General features: G+C 41.7%; 2 protein-coding genes across 2 annotated transcripts in view; one reads left to right on the top strand and one right to left on the bottom strand.

Annotated features, from left to right (window-relative positions):
- Positions 1-1,333: 1,333 nt before the first annotated feature.
- On the bottom strand, positions 1,334-3,036 carry LOC115131617 (translocator protein-like). The gene is made up of 3 exons (XM_029663466.1): positions 2,837-3,036; positions 1,741-1,879; positions 1,334-1,513 (listed from the first exon to the last, which is right to left on the bottom strand). Exons 1-3 carry the CDS (start codon positions 3,034-3,036, stop codon positions 1,334-1,336), a joined length of 519 nt encoding a protein of 172 aa, XP_029519326.1.
- A 3,860-nt stretch (positions 3,037-6,896) lies between these two features.
- LOC115141992 (fibroblast growth factor receptor substrate 2-like) overlaps positions 6,897-18,635 on the top strand; it is a 60,966-nt gene continuing 49,227 nt past the window's right edge. The window contains exon 1 of the mRNA XM_065002423.1: positions 6,897-11,660. The gene's annotated coding sequence lies outside the window, so the exon portion shown is untranslated. The remainder of the gene's footprint in view (positions 11,661-18,635) is intronic.

Below are 18,635 nucleotides of genomic sequence, written 5' to 3'. Positions count from 1 at the left end.
TGCCGTACCTGGCAGTGATGCAAGCAGTCAGGATGCTCTCGATGTTGCAGCTCTAGAACCTTTTGAGGATCTCAGGACCCATGCCAAATCTTTTTAGTTTGCTCCTTTAAAAGGTTTATTGCAACAGTTTTTATTTCAATATCAAATCATTTCTGGGTTACAGTAAGGTACCTTACTGTGATGGTTTTCAATTAAAATGGTGAAAGAATTTCTCAAGCAGGATGCTTTTGCTCTCCGAGTGGTCTGAGGGGTGAAAGGGAAAACTGTTCTTTCTTGGCAGAGCGGTTTGGAACTCTTTTCTTATTGGCCTCATTTGAACAAATCCACAGTATTATTCCAACCTCTGAGAATATGTATAAATAGACACAGGAAAGTCACTGACTGCTCTGGGCTTTTAAATGCTATTCAAACACAGCCTTTTACATGGAGCAGGCAATCTTCCATATAACAGACGTTGCTCAAATGCCCTAGCATTGGGTAGATTAACGTCTAGGTTGAGTTTAACGTGATATAAGTTACAAGTAGTGCATATTATAAAATCAGACATGGGTTAATGTAAATATGTTTATTGGAAGAAAGCAAAGTAAACAAACCAGTGCAAAGAGAGCATAAGTTCAATCATAGAAATCAGTGTTTGCGGTGTAGCGGACATCTCATAAATTCAAGAATTCATCTTCAGGACAAGTAAAAAAATATATTTTTAACAACAGGCAATTCTAATTCAAATCTGATGTACTTAAGGCTTTGCTGGCATGTACTTTCCTTGTAATAAGAGTTGGCACAATAAATCAGTTCTCTGCAAAGCCATGGTAAGCTTCGACAGAAATATTGGAATACATTTAAGAGTAAAGATGGGGTTTCTGAAATCTTGCAAAAACTAAGCACCAATTTCTTCAATAGAGATTAGTTTATGGGATAAACATTTATGTAAAAAAAAAAAAACGCAGTAGCATACGAATGGCGTAATTGTTTAGACCATGGAGCTGTCAATACAAAGGCTATGCAATATAAAGAGTTTGATAACCGTATAGGAATGATGGTAGATGTTTCTGGGGTAATATGGCAATTTCTAAACAATTGTTTTATTATCAATAACATTCTACAATGTAATGAATTAAGATCATATTACTGATGTTGAGCATTGTTGCCTCACAATTGTAGGCACAACACATAGTATAGCCATTTTTTGAAAATGTGGTTTAGTGCAAAAAATATTTTAATATAAATGCAACCAGTAAGACCACATTTTGGTGCCAATATCAACTGACAGTTATTTCAACAGGAATAAAGATCTTTCAGAACCTGGGAGAAACCAAGTACGGCACAGTGTTGTCTACTCCTCCTTTCCATCCTCATCTGGGTTCTCTCTCCAGATGCAGTAGTTGAGGGAGATGGCCAAGCACAGCCATGCCAGGTAGGGTGTCAGGAGCAGGCTGGTAGTGCGATTGACCGGATACCAGGGTGCCATAGTGGCTCCAACAGCACCAGTCAGCATCACTATCTTGATGAGGGCCTGGGGGAGAGACAACACAAAATGGCTCATATGTCATGTCACACTCACTGTAGCAGAATGGAGGTGGTTTTTACAATGGACTGTGTCTATGGATCACCTATTGGAAAAATTATATTCAGAGAAAATTCTTATTGAGTGTACTGCTCTTTTTTTGTTTTTATTCATCAACTCCCCATTACCCCAAAACCTGAAGCCATGAGTCCACAACCTTTGCATTATCTTATCACCATTTTCAACTTGTGTGCACCAAAGAAGATGGGAGTCCAGGCCCAGTTGAGAGCCAGCTGCAACGCGTAGAGTCCCAAAGGTGCCACAGCATCCTCAGTGAACCCCCCACACTCCTTCCACACCAGGTAGGAGCCATACCTATCAGGGTGATCATCAACAATAAGATGCAAGTCAGTTCCATATTTCATGATCCGTTTAATAAAACAATTTCCAACAGATTCAGTTGGGAAACAAAATATATTTTCTAGAATCTATACTGAACAAAAATAAATGCAACAAGTAAAGTATTGGTCCCATGTTTCATGAGCTGAAATGAAAGAATCCAGAAATGTTCCATATGCACAAAAATCTTGTTTCTCATTTTGTGCACACATTTGTTTACATCCCTATTAGTGAGCATTTCTCCTTTGTCAATATAATCCATCCACCTGAGAAGTGTGGCATATCAAGAAGCTGATTAAACAGCATGATCATTACACAGGTGCAACTTGTACTGGGGACAATAAAAGGCCACTCTAAAATGTGCAGTTTTGTCAAAACACAATGCCACAGATGTCTCAAGTTTTGAGGGAGTGTGCAATTGGCATGCTGACTGCAGGAATGTCCACCAGAGCTGTTGCCAGAGAATTTAATGTTAATTTCTCTACCATATCGTTTTAGAGAATTTGGCAGTAAGTCCAACCAGCCTCACAACCGCAGACCAGATGTTACCATGCCAGCCTAGGACCTCCACATCCGGCTTCTTTACCTGCGGGATCGTCTGAGACCAGGCACCCGGACAGCTGATGTAACTCAGGAGTATTTCTGTCTGTAATTTTTAAAAATGTGGGGAAAAACTCATTCTGATTGGTTGGGCCTGGCTCCCCAGTGGGTGTGCCCCTGCCCAATCATGTGAAATCCATAGATTAGAGCCTAATGAATTTATTTCAATTGACTGATTTCCTGATTTGAACTGTAACTCAGTAAAGTTGTTGAAATTGTTGCGTTTATATTTTTGTTCAGTATAGATCGGTGTAGATTTACAGAACCATATTGGTTGACTTACAGTAATTACAATGTGATAACACAGAAGGGGCTTAGGTGATTGTTTTCAACCTAGCAGAGTATGTTGTCTGACACTCTATGCCTGTGTAGAGGGTAGTCCACACTATAGGCAACGCAGAATTGGGTGGACGCCATGGCGGCTTGTTGAGAGTGGGGTACCAAGTCTTCACCTGCTTGCGTGTGATGTAACCTCCATAGAGCCCTCCTAGATGAGGCAGGGCAGTCAGGCAAAGCATTGGCAGCCACGACATGTCTGGAGAAGCGAGGGAGCTGTTAACCGTACACCGCGGGTATGACTAAACATATTTTTACTTCTGTAATTACATTGGTAACCAGTTTATAATAGCAATAAGGCACCTCAGGGGTTTGTGGTATATGGCCAATATATTACGGCTAAGGGCTGTATCCAGGCAGTCCGCGTTGCGTCATGTTATGAACAGCCACACCCCCTCGGGCCTTATTGCTTAATTATATACTGGTTAAACCTGTTAATTATTATTCTGTAAAATGTATTAGACTTGCAAAATTAGGCTATAATTTGATGTCTATTATTGCAACTTCAAGGGAAACTTCAATATTGTTAAACTTCATAATTGGTTTGATGCCATTTCACATACTCTACATGGTGAAAAGTATGTGGACACCTGCTTGTCTAACATCTCATTCCAAAATCACGGGCATTAGTATGGAGTTGGTCCCCCCTTTGTTGCTATAACAGCCTATACTCTTCTTGGAAGGCTTTCCACTAGATGTTAGAACATTGCTGTGGGGACTTGCTTACTACTCTGTAAACTGGTAATCTCTGTATACCCGTCGCAAGACCCACTGGTTGATGCTTAGGGATCACCCCCCCCCCCCCCCCCATCTGAGATATCTACTGCAACCCTCATCCTCCACATACAACACCCGTTCTGCCAGTCACATTCTGTTAAAGGTCCCCAAAGGACACACATCCCTGGGTCGCTCGTCTTTTCAGTTCGCTGCAGCTAGCGACTGGAACGAGCTGCAACAAACAAACAAACAAACAGTTTTATCTACATTTCTTCATTCAAAGACTCAATCATGGACACTCATACTGACAGTTGTGACTGCTTTGCCTGATGTTTTGTTGTCAACCTTCTTGCCCTTTGTGCTGTTGTCTGTGCCCAATAATGTTTGTACCATGTTTTGTAATGCTACCATGTTGTGCTCTTTGCCATGTTGTGTTGCTACCATGTTGTTGTCATGTGTTGCTACCATGCTGTGATGTCATGTGTTGCTGCCTTGCTACTGTCTTAGGTCTATCTTTATGTAGTGTTGTGATGTCTCTCTTGTCGAGATGTGCGTTTTGTCCTATATTTTTATTTTATTATTTTTAATCGCAGCCTCCGTCCCCGCAGGAGGCCTTTTGGTGGGCCATTATTGTAAATAAGAATTTGTTCTTAACTGACTTGCCTAGTTTTTAAAAAAATAATTGAAAATTAGTGAGGTTGGGCACTGATGTTGGGTGATTAGGCCTGGCTTGCAATCGGCGTTCTAATTAATCCCAAAGGAGTTTGATGGGGTTGAGGTCAGGGCTCTGTGCAGGCCAGTCAAATTCTTCCACACCGATCTCGACAAACCATTTCTGTATGGATCTTGCTTTGTGCATTGTCATTGTCATGCTGAAACGGAAAAGGCCTTCCCTAAACTGTTGCCACAAAGTTGGAAGCACAGAATCACCTAGAATGTTGTTTTATGCTGTAGCATTAAGATTTCCCTTCACTGGAACTAAGGGGCCTAACCCGAACCATGAAAAACAGACCCAGACCATTATTCCTCATCCACCAAACTTTACAGTTGGCACTATGCCTTCGGACAGGCAGGTAGCGTTCTCTTGGCATCAGTCAAACCCAGATTCGTCCGTCGAACTGCCAGATGGTGAAGCGTGATTCATCACTCTAGAGAACGCGTTTTCAGAGTTCAATGGCACCACTCCAGCCAACGCTTGACATTTCCCATGGTGATCTTAGGCTTGTGTGTGGCTGCTTGGCCATGGAAACCATGAACGTTTCCATTTCAATATAACAGCACTTACAGTTGACGGGGGCAGCTCTAGCAGGGCACAATCTGACTTGTTGGAAAGGTGGCATCCTATAACGGTGCCACGTTGAAAGTCACGGAGCTCTTCAGTACGGGCCATTCTACTGCCAATGTTTGTCTATGGAGATTGCATGGCTGTATGCTCGATTTTGTACACTTGTCAGCAACGGGTGTGGTTGAAAATGCCGAATCTAATTTGAAGGGTTGTCCACATACTTTTAGTGTATGTTGATGTTGGGGTAGTGCTGAAGATCATGAATGTGACATTGAAAAATTGTGAAATTTCCCATTCAAAATTAGCCTACAATACTTCTAACCTGCCAAACAGCTGAACTTTAAATGGTATTATAAATTAACAAGATGAAATAATTACTTGTAGCCTATAGGCCTGCATGTATAATTTATAAACTACTTGTTAAACTACTTGTTAATTGTAGGGCCAGGTGTTTTAGTAGTTTTTTTCTTACCCCGCATTTCAATCCTCCGACCTAGGGAGGCCGAAAAAGCACCTTCTCACACCACGTGAATTAATTGTCACGAGTGCATACCATGATCATCTAACGCAGTGGTTCCCAAACTGTGGGGCGTGCGGTCAGCAGGTCCCCAGCTCCCACAAGGTGCAATTTCGTAATTGGGTAGTGCATAATTTCCTCTTGTCATGTTAGTCATTGCATACCATAAAGAGTGATTTATAACTTGTCAGAAATGTCCAGATCAGCTAGCCCATATTAGAAGAAAAAAATGTTGTTACGCAAATATCACATGAATACACATTAGAAAATGTGCTTTAAAACTGTAAAATGTTCTTTGTACCCCCATGACAAAATGTATAGAATTGCTGGAAATAAGCTTTAAACTTCAAAATTCTCTCCACCAACAAGAGGGTTATGAACAGTTTGTGTCAACAGTGCTTGATCTAAATGCTGGGTGTACAAATTTAGCCCCTGAGGCCGCATTCGAGCACTACATTGACATTTGGTTGTATTTCCTTGCGTCTATTCATCAAGATTATTAGCGAGCTGGACAGTCAAACTGTATGAATATAGGTCTTATCATTTTTATACAGTTTCGATTTGGTTTTAGTCATTTTAAAGTAGATTGATTTCATCCCCTGCCATATGTTTGAAACACCTGATCTAATGTAATAATCCAATTAGTCCAACCATGTGGAATGACTTCAAATATATATTTTTATCTTCAGGCCATATCAACAAAAATATTGTACTTATTCATTGTCTTGTCAACATCATATGGGAATAATATACATTTTTTCTGTCAGAAAATGTAACCTTTTTCCGAACAAAGTAGCCATTTCCATTCGCTGTAGAAATACATGTAAAACGTAAATGCTAAGGATATGGCTTTTGTAAGTGCCAATATCCCAAAATGCACACATTCATTAACACATGTAAAGAACGGAGGTGCAGTCTGGTAAAAAAAACAAAGCATCTCCATAATATCAGATAAATCCACTGACACACAAGACCAATATGTTCTACATATTTTGTAGGAGAGCTGGGTGAAGACATTAAAGTTGGTCTGGCTGATACAGTGTATTTAGAGACAATGAACTATTCAACAGTCTTAAAATATAATTCAGAGTACATGCACTTTTACATGCGCATTTTTTACAAGTACTTCTTCTCTCATGGTTTACTACCAGGAAGTTTGAAAAGACAGGCTGAGTGGGCAGGGAGCTCATATTCATGAGCTCGCCTTGACTGACAGCTCTTTGAAAAGCCCATGTCAGGAAACTTAGATGCAGCAAACAGTGTTGCAGTAAAATCATCTCAAGCAAAATCATCTCAAGCAAATCAAACTCAAACTTTGAAATTGCATCAATGAAGTATACATCTCCCGTTTGGCATGTCTCTTGTGATGCGGTTCACAGCAGCACTGACAGATGTGTTGACATGACAACTGCATCAGAGTTTTGAACACCCCCCCCCCCCCCCCATGCTAGCTGAAGACCTAGCTAGCCAGTAACTAGGTAACACCAAACACAGATGAAAGGGGAAACGTATAAGTATCTTTGCCATAGATGACTAGTGTAAACTTTTAATTATATTTGCTGACACCCTACAGTCATATCTTGGCACCAGTAGAGTATCTACAGTGGGGAGAACAAGTATTTGATACACTGCCCGATTTTGCAGGCTTTCCTACTTACAAAGCATGTAGAGGTCTGTAATTTTTATCATAGGTACACTTCAACTGTGAGTGACGGAATCTAAAACAAAAATCCAGAAAATAACATTGTATGATTTTTAAGTAATGAATTTGCATTTTATTGCATGACATATCACACAAGTCAGAGTTATTCTTAAACTAAATCTTTATTCACAAATTAATAAGGGAGCAGATCAATACAACACACACATTTAAAGTGAATCAATTGAGTGCTCTACGTTAATGATAGCTGGTCGACGAATCACCCTCAGATGATTTGTTGAGAGCCTCGAGACAAAAGTACAAAGGTCTTTTATAGCCAAGATACACCCCCTTCAGGCTACATGACAAACAACATATGTATGGAATGGGTCACAAGGTTAAGACTAGTATGAAAGATACTTATAATTCACAGCAGACAGTATCTGCTGTAAAAACAGTTCTCTTTTTGTATCAGTGGCTAACTGTAAGCATTGCAAAGCAATCATTAGCCTGCTATTCAGTGGAATAGCTGTGTGGGCCCAAGTCTAAGATTAAGGGTATATTTCCCTAGTTTAAAATGATAAACATTCAACATTGGCAGTATCTGCTGTAAAAACAGTTATCTTTGTGTAGAGACCAAGTACCCGCTTACGGGTATTACGGGTACCAATACCCGCTTACGGGTATTCTTCAACATAAATGCGGAAAACTACGTCACAATGCTGTAGACACCTTGGGGAATACGGAGAAAAAGTAATCTGGTTGATAGCCCATTCACTGCTCAATAGGGACGCATTGGAACGCAGAGCTTTCAAAAGATGAGTCACTTCCGGATTGGATTTTTCTCAGGCTTTCGCCTGCAATATCAGTTCTGTTATACTCACAGACAATATTTTTACAGTTTTGGAAACTTAAGCTGTCAATTATATGCATATTCTAGCATCTTGTCCTGACAAAATATCCCGTTTACTACGGGAATGTTATTTTTCCAAAAATGAAAATACTGCCCCCTAGTCACAAAAGGTTTTAAGGGCAGTTTTATTTAAAATCTTGTACCCGGGGGAAAGAAAATCCAATAAGCGTTTTATAGTTACATCGTTAAGGTAAATTAACCAAAATTGGACACACTCCAAACAGTTTCTAAGACAATTGCCCAGACTTTGTAGACAGTTTAATAATGCTTAAACCTCATCTTTATCAAATCATCAATTAAAGAGACCAACTCAAAACCTACGTACGTCTACGTATGGGTTGTTTAAGTTGCATCTCATTATATTCCTCGTATGACTTTATCAAATCTCAGGTAAATGATTATTCACACATACATAGAATTCATCACATTTTCATATCTTCACAGAATCCATATAAAATATAGGAAATTCTTAGGTACTCACATCAACCATTCCATTTGCGTTTTCAAGGACTCTCCACTCCAAACATACTCCCAGTGTAACCAAAAATGTTTACTTTTGTTTCCCGGACAATGACCAGCCCGTCATGGTATCCTCAGGTTCTCTAACCTCCCAGAAACCACGGCAAAATCAAGCCTCTCAGGAACTATAGACTATAGACCTATAGACGCTGCTTTCTAAAATATCATCCCGCTCTCAATATCACCCTGTGATATTCAATGATGGGCAGTGAAGGAACGGAACCCCAAGATAACATTATATCAAGGCTTATTATCCAAATTTCAATCATCTGATTAAGACTCATTTCCACATTCACACAACTCTCATATCACAGTCACACAATGGTATTCCCAAACATACCTCATCAATGAATTGTTTTTCGACCTGCAGGAATATTTTCTAATGGTTAGTTCCTAGGATAATGCAACTCATACATTTACATCTTTCAATACTTCTAAAATGGGGTACAGGTTTAAAACAATTACAAGTGCACCTTACTATCTTATACTATATCATAAATGGCCTTAACTAGTTCACACAGATTCTAGTTTTCATTTAGTTCACACAGATTCTAGATGTTTAACCCTAAATGACCGAACCCAGGGCATACATGGCTAGCACATTTAAAATAATAAAAACTTCACTTTGCGTGTTTCGCTCACCACTTTCTTTTTTAAAACTAAGTTCGGGATGTGGTATCCACTTGGCTCTCTGCCTCTCAGATCAAAGGTGGGTCCATCTGCTCCATTCCCGAAGTGTGGTCTCCCTGAGATCCCAGGTTTTGGGGATCCCTTGTGCACGATTTACCCAGGTCGTCAGGAGCGGTCACCAAGTGAAGATTCACATCCCATCCTCATCGCCAAATGTGGTGGGTAATTTCTTTACTATCAAATGAGGAGCGACAAACTTATCACACAAGTCAGAGTTATTCTTAAACTAAATCTTTATTCACAAATTAATAAGGGAGCAGATCAATACAACACACACATTTAAAGTGAATCAATTGAGTGCTCTACGTTAATGATAGCTGGTTGACGAATCACCCTCAGATGATTTGTTGAGAGCCTCGAGACAAAAGTACAAAGGTCTTTTATAGCCAAGATACACCCCCTTCAGGCTACATGACAAACAACATATGTATGGAATGGGTCACAAGGTTAAGACTAGTATGAAAGATACTTATAATTCACAGCAGACAGTATCTGCTGTAAAAACAGTTCTCTTTTTGTATCAGTGGCTAACTGTAAGCATTGCAAAGCAATCATTAGCCTGCTATTCAGTGGAATAGCTGTGTGGTCCCAAGTCTAAGATTAAGGGTCTATTTTCCTAGTTTAAAATGATAAACATTCAACATTGGCAGTATCTGCTGTAAAAACAGTTATCTTTGTGTAGAGACCAAGGTCTGGCCCTGGGGTCATCTCTTTCTGGTCCCTTATAGAGCAGAAACATTAACTCATGCTCTGGAATGCGGTATCGCCCAAAGACATCGTAAATCTTCCAGAGGTCCATCCTCAGTAGAACAAACACAGATGAACGTTCTAACAACCCTTATTCTGTTGCATAAAACAACCATTTGATGCAATATCAGCATTATTACATAATCTTGTAATTTATGTTCTGACACTATGTAAACACATTGCACATAGGCTCAGGATAACTCCTCCTGATAAAGTTGGGTAACTGATTTTCAGAGCTTAAATTGATTAGTCACAGGAATCAGGACTAATAAAGCCAGTGCATCATGTCTTTAAGACATGAAGGTCAGTCAGTACAGAAAATTTGCAGTCGCAAAAACCATCAAGCTCTATGATGAAACTGGCTCTCATGAGGAAAACTGTGAAGGACAACTGTGAAGGACAACTGTTTTCAACTGTGAAAACTGTGAAGGACCTCGGCATTACTCTGGACCCTGATCTCTCTTTTGCCGAACATATCAAGACTGTTTCTAGGACAGCTTTTTTCTATCTACGTAACATTGCAAAAATCTGAAACTTTATGTCCAAAAATTATGCAGAAATATTAATCCATGCTTTTGTTACTTCTAGGTTAGACTACTGAAATGCTCTACTTTCCAGCTACCCGGATAATGCACTAAATAAACTTCAGTTAGTGCTAAATACGGCTGCTAGAATCCTGACTAGAACCAAAAAATTTGATCATATTACTCCAGTGCTAGCCTCCATACACTGGCTTCCTGTTAAGGCAAGGGCTGATTTCAAGGTTTTACTGCTAACCTACAAAGCATTACATGGGCTTGCTCCTACCTATCTTTCCAATTTGGTCCTGCTGTACATACCTACACGTACGCTACGGTCACAAGACGCAGGCCTCCTAATTGTCCCTAGAATTTCTAAGCAAACAGCTGGAGGCAGGGCTTTCTCCTATAGAACTCAATTTTTATGGAGTGGTCTGCCTACCAATGTGAGAGACACAGACTCTGTCTTTAAGTCTTTACTGAAGACTCATCTCTTCAGTGGGTCATATGATTGAGTGTAGTCTGGCCCAGGGGTGTGAAGGTGAACGGAAAGGCTCTGGAGCAACGAACCGCCCTTGCTGTCTCTGCCTGGATGGGTCCCCTCTCTCCACTGAGATTCTCTGCCTCTAACCCTATTACAGGGGCTGAGTCACTGGCTTACTGGTGCTCTTCATGCCGTCCCTAGGAGGGGTGCGTCACTTGAGTGGATTGAGTCACTGACGTGATCTTCCTGTCTGGGTTGGCGCCGCCCCCTTGGGTTGTGCCGTGGTGGAGATCTTTGTGGGCTATACTTGGCCTTGTCTCAGGATGGTAAGTTGGTGGTTGAAGTTATCCCTCTAGTGGTGCGGGGGCTGTGCTTTGGCAAAGTGGGTGGGGTTATATCCTGCCTGCTTGGCCCTGTCCGGGGGTATCATCGGATGGGGCCATAGTGTCTCCTGACCCCTCCTGTCTCAGCCTCCAGTATTTATGCTGCAGTAGTTTGTGTCGGGTGGCTAGGGTCTGTTATATCTGGAGTACTTCTCCTGTCTTATCCGGTGTCCTGTGTGAATTTAAGTATGCTCTCTCTAATTCTCTCTCTTTCTTTCTCTCTCTCGGAGGACCTGAGCCCTAGGACCATGCCTGGCATGATGACTCCTTGCTGTCCCCAGTCCACCTGGCCGTGCTGCTGCTCCAGTTTCAACTGTTCTGCCTGCGGCTATGGAACCCTGACCTGTTCCCCGGACGTGCTACCTGTCCCAGACCTGCTGTTTTCAACTCTCTAGAGACAGCAGGAGCGGTAAGAGATACTCTTAATGATTGGCTATGAAAAGCCAACTGACATTTACTCCTGAGGTGCTGACTTGCTGCACCCTTGACAACTACTGTGATTATTATTATTTGACCATGCTGGTCATTTATGAACATTTGAACAGCTTGGCCATGTTCTGTTATAATCTCCACCCGGCACAGCCAGAAGAGGACTGGCCACCCCACATAGCCTGGTTCCTCTCTAGGTTTCTTCCTAGGTTTTGGCCTTTCTAGGGAGTTGTTCCTAGCTACCGTGCTTTTACACCTGCATTGCTTGCTGTTTGGGGTTTTAGTCTGGGTTTCTGTACAGCACGTTGAGATATCAGCTGATGTAAGAAGGGCTATATAAATACATTTGATTTGATATCTTAGCTTTTGGGCCTGAGTAGCAGGTAGTTTACTTTGGGCACCTTATTCATCCAAGCTACGCAATACTGCCCCTCAGCCATAAGAAGTTATCTTACAGCTAACCCACTACTTTTTTCAATTTCCGCCTGAAGACATACCCAAATCTAACTGCCTGTAGCTCAGGCTCAGAACCAAGGTTATGCATATTCTTGATTTCATTTGAAAGAAAACACTCTGAAGTTCGTGTAAATGTGAATTGAATATAGGAGAATATAACACAATAGATCTGGTTTAGATAATACAATGAAAAAACATACAGTTTTCATTTTTATTGCTGTATCATCAACTTTAAAATGAACAAGACAAAACAAACATTCAGATAGGATTATGGGGACAATTTCAGTGAAAAACATAAGAGGGCAACAGTACTTGTGCAAAGTTTCAGAATGATAACTTCCAAAATGAGTGTGCTACCTGACATTTATCATGAAGTCACCCAGGTGTCCCACACAAGTTGCCCAAATGTAACCAAGCGGCCAAATTGGTGAAAGTATACATTTTGAACTGAAAAACTATATACAAAATATCAAAATGGTATTCTAACACACCCCACCCAAAAATTGAGAAAAAACATGAAAAAATATATACATTTACAAAATAACACTTTCAATATTTGGAAGACCCTCAGTCCTGTACACAATATTGTGCTGCTGATGCCAGGTGCCATAGCAGTCTCTTTCTGCTGTAAAGCAGAGGGTCACCAAGCATGTGGTACCGGTGATGGGGGACTTCATTTTGCAAAGAACACAGCTCCATGCTGTGCCCTTTTGGCCCTGAGGCACATCCATGCCTGCAGAAATAAATGTGGGCAGATGAACACCACTTGTGGCAGGAGCTGGATGAACCAGCTTCAGTGGGGGATGGACACCTTGGCACTGGGGGCTCCCATTTGGAGTCAGTGTCACTGTGAAAGAAAATGTTCAGTTAGAATAGTTTCACATATGAGCCCTGTATCAACAGGTATAATAAACAGATATATATAGAGTACAGGGAACATAAGGTTGAATATATTATTATAGACCTGCTAGATCTACTGTCTCATTTATATTATGACAGACCAGCTAGATCTACTGTCTATTTTATATTATGACATTTCAGCTAGATCTACTGTCTATTATATTATGACAGACCAGCTAGATCTACTGTCTTTATTATATTACAACAGACCAGCTGTATCTACTGTCTCCATTTCACTTTGGCCATTGTTGTGGGCCTGCCCTCCCCTCAACAGCCTCAAATAGGCTATTTCATTTCACAAATAATATTTTATATTATTCATTTCAAACAACGGCATTGGCATGAGAAAAACTTACCCGTCCAAAACGATGTCCTCTCCGTTCAAAAAATATTCCTCCATTTGGGAATCGCTAAATGAATCGTCCTCCAACAATCTCTGTCACACTTTCCCGATTAATTTCTTCTAAAATTGTGTGTACATCTGTATATCTAGACTTAGATGTAGCTTTCCCTGACTTAGTCGCCATACTGATTGATATATAAACAGCTGAAGATGCGCTTTACCAAAACAATGCTGTGCGTAACATGCGTCGCTCCTTCCGGTATGAAACTTCAATGGCAAATGACCGCCGGAGTTTACTACATGGGTTGGTCTTCCAACACCTAAACATTACATATTGCCGTTTACCTCAGCTCATTGGCTATCTACCCAGCTAGATTTCAAGACGATCAGTGGTCATTGGGTTAAAATACAGTCAATCAACGAAACAACGGTCATATCATTGGTGCACAATGATGTCATTACTTGTTGTCTTCAAATCAGTTTCTTTCAGTCAATACGTTCTGTGAAATGACCCATCAGGTTTGGTTGTGTTACAAACAAACCAGTTGATTGCAATGAAACCAAACATGACTGGAAAAGTCACGTTTAGTGTGTGTATTTTCATCTAATGTTCGGTGCGCAGAGAGGTTAACCTGTTGCCTCTACTTGGGACGCTTGCGTCCCAACTAGAGCTCTGGAAATGCAAATGCGCTACGCTAAATGCTAATAGTATTAGTTAAAACTCAAAAGTTCATTAAAATACACATGCAGGGTATCAAATTAAAGCTACACTCGTTGTGAATCCAGGCAACAAGTCCGATTTTTAAAATGCTTTTCGGCGACAGCATGAGAAGCTATTATCTGATAGCATGCACCAATACACTACAACAGAAAAGCACAGCAGGGGACGTAAACAAAATAATTAGCATTTCGGCGTTACACAAACCGCACAATAAAATAGAAAACAGTCATTACCTTTCACCATCTTCTTTGTTGGCACTCCTAGATGTCCCATAAACACTATTTGGGTCTTGATCACAGTCGTGATTTAACCAGTTTTAAAAACGTCCGAGGGTTTCCTATCCACACATTCTAACCATATGAACGTACTATATTCCTGGCATGAGTAGCAGGGCGCTGAAATGTTGCGCGATTTTTAACAAAATGTTCAAAAAAGTAGAGGGTCGACTGAAGAGGTTAACCTAGAATGTGTGGATAGGAAACCCTCGGACGTTTTTAAAACTGGTTAAATCACGACTGTGATCAAGACCCAAATAGTGTTTATGGGACATCTAGGAGTGCCAACAAAGAAGATGGTGAAAGGTAATGACTGTTTTCTATTTTATTGTGCGGTTTGTGTAACGCCGAAATGCTAATTATTTTGTTTACGTCCCCTGCTGTGCTTTTCTGTTGTAGTGTATTGGTGCATGCTATCAGATAATAGCTTCTCATGCTGTCGCCGAAAAGCATTTTAAAAATCGGACTTGTTGCCTGGATTCACAACGAGTGTAGCTTTAATTTGATACCCTGCATGTGTATTTTAATGAACTTTTGAGTTTTAACTAATACTATTAGCATTTAGCGTAGCGCATTTGCATTTCCAGAGCTCTAGTTGGGACGCAAGCGTCCCAAGTAGAGGCAAGAGGTTAAACAAAAAATATTTTATATTTGAGATTCTAGAAATAGCCACCCTTTGCCTTGATGACAGTTTTGCACACCCTTGGCATTCTCTCCTCCAGCTTCACATGGAATCCTTTTCCAACAGTCTTGAAGGAGTTCCCACATATGCTGAGCACTTGTTGGCTACTTTTCCTTCACTCTGCGGTTCGACTCATCCCATCCTATCTCAATTTGGTTAAGGTAGGGGGATTGTGGAGGCAAGGTCATCTGATGCAGAACTCCATCACTCTCCTTCTTGGTAAAATAGCCCTTACACAGCCTGGAGGTCTGTTTGGTCATTGTGATGTTGAAAAATAAATGGTAGTTCCATTTAGGGCATAACCAGATGAGATGGCGTATCGCTGCAGAATGCTGTGGTAGCCATGCTAGTTAAGTGTGCCTTGAATTCTAAATAAATCACAGACAGTGTCACCATCAAAGCACCATAACACCACCTCCTCCATACTTTACGGTGGGAAATAGATATGCAGAGATCATCCGTTCACCCACACCACATCTCACAAAGACAAGGCCGTTGGAACCAAAAATCTCCAATTTGGACTCCAGAACAAAGGACACATTTCCACCGGTCTAATTTGTTTCTTAGCCCAAGCAAGTCTCTTCTTCTTAACACATTTTTGATTACTACATGATACTTGATTACTACATGATACAGCACAGTAGGGCTTCCGGGTTGGAGCGAGCGGTCGCATCTGCACTCGGTCCGCAGGTAGTATTACATTTCATTACATTTCATTATACATTATACATTTCATTATAGTACAACGGTTTGATTTGTCTAATCTTAGCAATTTCTTCTTAGCTAGCTACATAGCCGTCTTTCTATCATAGATAATTGCGTAATTATCGTATTTCGTCGTCCTAACGCAGTCTACACTGCCCTGCAGCTAGCCAGCTAGCTAACGTCCACCGTTAGCTAGTCCACCGTCTACCGATTAGCAACGGTTTGATTTGTCTAATCTTAGCAATTTCTTCTTAGCCTGTTGCTTCTACTCGGGACGCTTGCGTCCCAACTAGAGCTCTGGAAATGCAAATGCGCTACGCTAAATGCTAATAGTATTAGTTAAAACTCAAAAGTTCATTAAAATACACATGCAGGGTATCGAATTAAAGCTACACTCGTTGTGAATCCAGGCAACAAGTCAGATTTTTAAAATGCTTTTCGGCGAAAGCATGAGAAGCTATTATCTGATAGCATGTAACACCCAAAAAGACCCACAGGGGACGTAAACAAAATAATTAGCATTTCGGCGTTACACAAACCGCACAATAAAATAGAAAACATTCATTACCTTTCACCATCTTCTTTGTTGGCACTCCTAGATGTCCCATAAACACTATTTGGGTCTTTATTTCGATTAAATCGGTCCATATAAAGCCTAGATATCGTTATATGTAGACTGTGTGATAAACGAAAAAAACATTGTTTCAAAACGTAACGTAATTTTTTTAAATTCAAAAAGTAGACGATAAACTTTCACAAAACACTTCGAAATACGTTTGTAATGCAACTTTAGGTATTAGTAAACGTTAATAAGCGATAATTGCGTAATTATCGTATTTCGTCGTCCTAACGCAGTCTACACTGCCCTGCAGCTAGCCAGCTAGCTAACGTCCACCGTTAGCTAGTCCACCGTCTACCGATTAGCAGCACAACTATTACACTCAACTGAACGACTTGATTAGTGTAGTGTTAGCTAGCTACATAGTTGTCTTTGCTGTCTTCGTATCCAAGATAATTGTGTAGTTAGAGTGTGTAGTTTTAGAGTGATTATCTTAATTTACCGAGGTTAGCTAGCCAGCTATTTGTCGTCCTTAACGTAGGAGACACTCCTAGCTAGCCAACAGCTAGCCAACGTCTACCGAACAGAACTTCCGCACTCAACAATCCGGTCGCATTTCGCTTCGCTCCACAGGTAGTATCACATTTTTCATTTCATTTCATTACAGTACAACGGCTTGATTTGTTTGATCGTAGCTAGCTACATAGCTAGCTACATAGCCGTCTGTGTATCAAAGATAATTGCGTAGTCTTGAGCGATTTCCTAGGTTAGCTAGCCAGCTATTGTCGTTCTTTTAACGCAACGTAACGTAATCAACACTGCTAGCTAGCCAGCTAGCCCCGAATAGCAGCACAGTAGCACAGTAGGAACTATTACACTCAACGGAACGACTTGATTAGTGTAGTGTCAACAACGCAGACACTGCCAGCTAGCCTACATAGTCAACAACGCAGCCTCTGCCAGCTAGCCTACTTCAGCAGTACTGTATCATTTTAATCATTTTAGTCAATAAGATTCTTGCTACGTAAGCTTAACTTTCTGAACACTCGAGACGTGTAGTCCACTTGTCATTCCAATCCCCTTTGCATTAGCGTAGCCTCTTGTGTAGCCTGTCAACAATGTGCCTGTCTATCCCTGTTCTCTCCTCTCTGCACAGACCATACAAACGCTCCACACCGCGTGGCCGCGGCCACCCTAATCTGGTGGTCCCAGCGCGCACGACCCACGTGGAGTTCCAGGTCTCCGGTAGCCTCTGGAACTGCCGATCTGCGGCCAACAAGGCAGAGTTCATCTCAGCCTATGCCTCCCTCCAGTCCCTCGACTTCTTGGCACTGACGGAAACATGGATCACCACAGACAACACTGCTACTCCTACTGCTCTCTCTTCGTCCGCCCACGTGTTCTCGCACACCCCGAGAGCTTCTGGTCAGCGGGGTGGTGGCACCGGGATCCTCATCTCTCCCAAGTGGTCATTCTCTCTTTCTCCCCTTACCCATCTGTCTATCGCATCCTTTGAATTCCATGCTGTCACAGTTACCAGCCCTTTCAAGCTTAACATCCTTATCATTTATCGCCCTCCAGGTTCCCTCGGAGAGTTCATCAATGAGCTTGATGCCTTGATAAGCTCCTTTCCTGAGGACGGCTCACCTCTCACAGTTCTGGGCGACTTTACCCTCCCCACGTCTACCTTTGACTCATTCCTCTCTGCCTCCTTCTTTCCACTCCTCTCCTCTTTTGACCTCACCCTCTCACCTTCCCCCCCTACTCACAAGGCAGGAAATACGCTCAACCTCATCTTTACTAGATGCTGTTCTTCCACTAACCTCATTGCAACTCCCCTCCAAGTCTCCGACCACTACCTTGTATCCTTTTCCCTCTCGCTCTCATCCAACACCTCCCACACTGCCCCTACTCGGATGGTATCGCGCCGTCCCAACCTTCGCTCTCTCTCCCCGCTACTCTCTCCTCTTCCATCCTATCATCTCTTCCCTCTGCTCAAACCTTCTCCAACCTATCTCCTGATTCTGCCTCCTCAACCCTCCTCTCCTCCCTTTCTGCATCCTTTGACTCTCTATGTCCCCTATCCTCCAGGCCGGCTCGGTCCTCCCCTCCCGCTCCGTGGCTCGACGACTCATTGCGAGCTCACAGAACAGGGCTCCGGGCAGCCGAGCGGAAATGGAGGAAAACTCGCCTCCCTGCGGACCTGACATCCTTTCACTCCCTCCTCTCTACATTTTCCTCTTCTCTCTCTGCTGCTAAAGCCACTTTCTACCACTCTAAATTCAAGCATCTGCCTCTAACCCTAGGAAGCTCT

This window comes from Oncorhynchus nerka, linkage group LG2 (genome assembly GCF_034236695.1).
Source record: "Oncorhynchus nerka isolate Pitt River linkage group LG2, Oner_Uvic_2.0, whole genome shotgun sequence".
In the NCBI taxonomy this organism is placed as follows: Eukaryota; Metazoa; Chordata; class Actinopteri; order Salmoniformes; family Salmonidae; genus Oncorhynchus; species Oncorhynchus nerka.
This window is presented reverse-complemented; position numbering and strand designations above follow the sequence as displayed.

Bases quoted from the DNA above. Each gene is read 5' to 3' on its own strand.
- LOC115131617 (XM_029663466.1), bottom strand. From the start codon at position 3,036: ATGTCGTGGCTGCCAATGCTTTGCCTGACTGCCCTGCCTCATCTAGGA. The intron at 1,880-2,836 runs GTTGAAAACAAT...TCACCCTGATAG, and splicing joins CAGACAACATACTCTGCTAG to GTATGGCTCCTACCTGGTGT. The intron at 1,514-1,740 runs GTGATAAGATAA...TCTCTCCCCCAG, and splicing joins GTGCACACAAGTTGAAAATG to GCCCTCATCAAGATAGTGAT.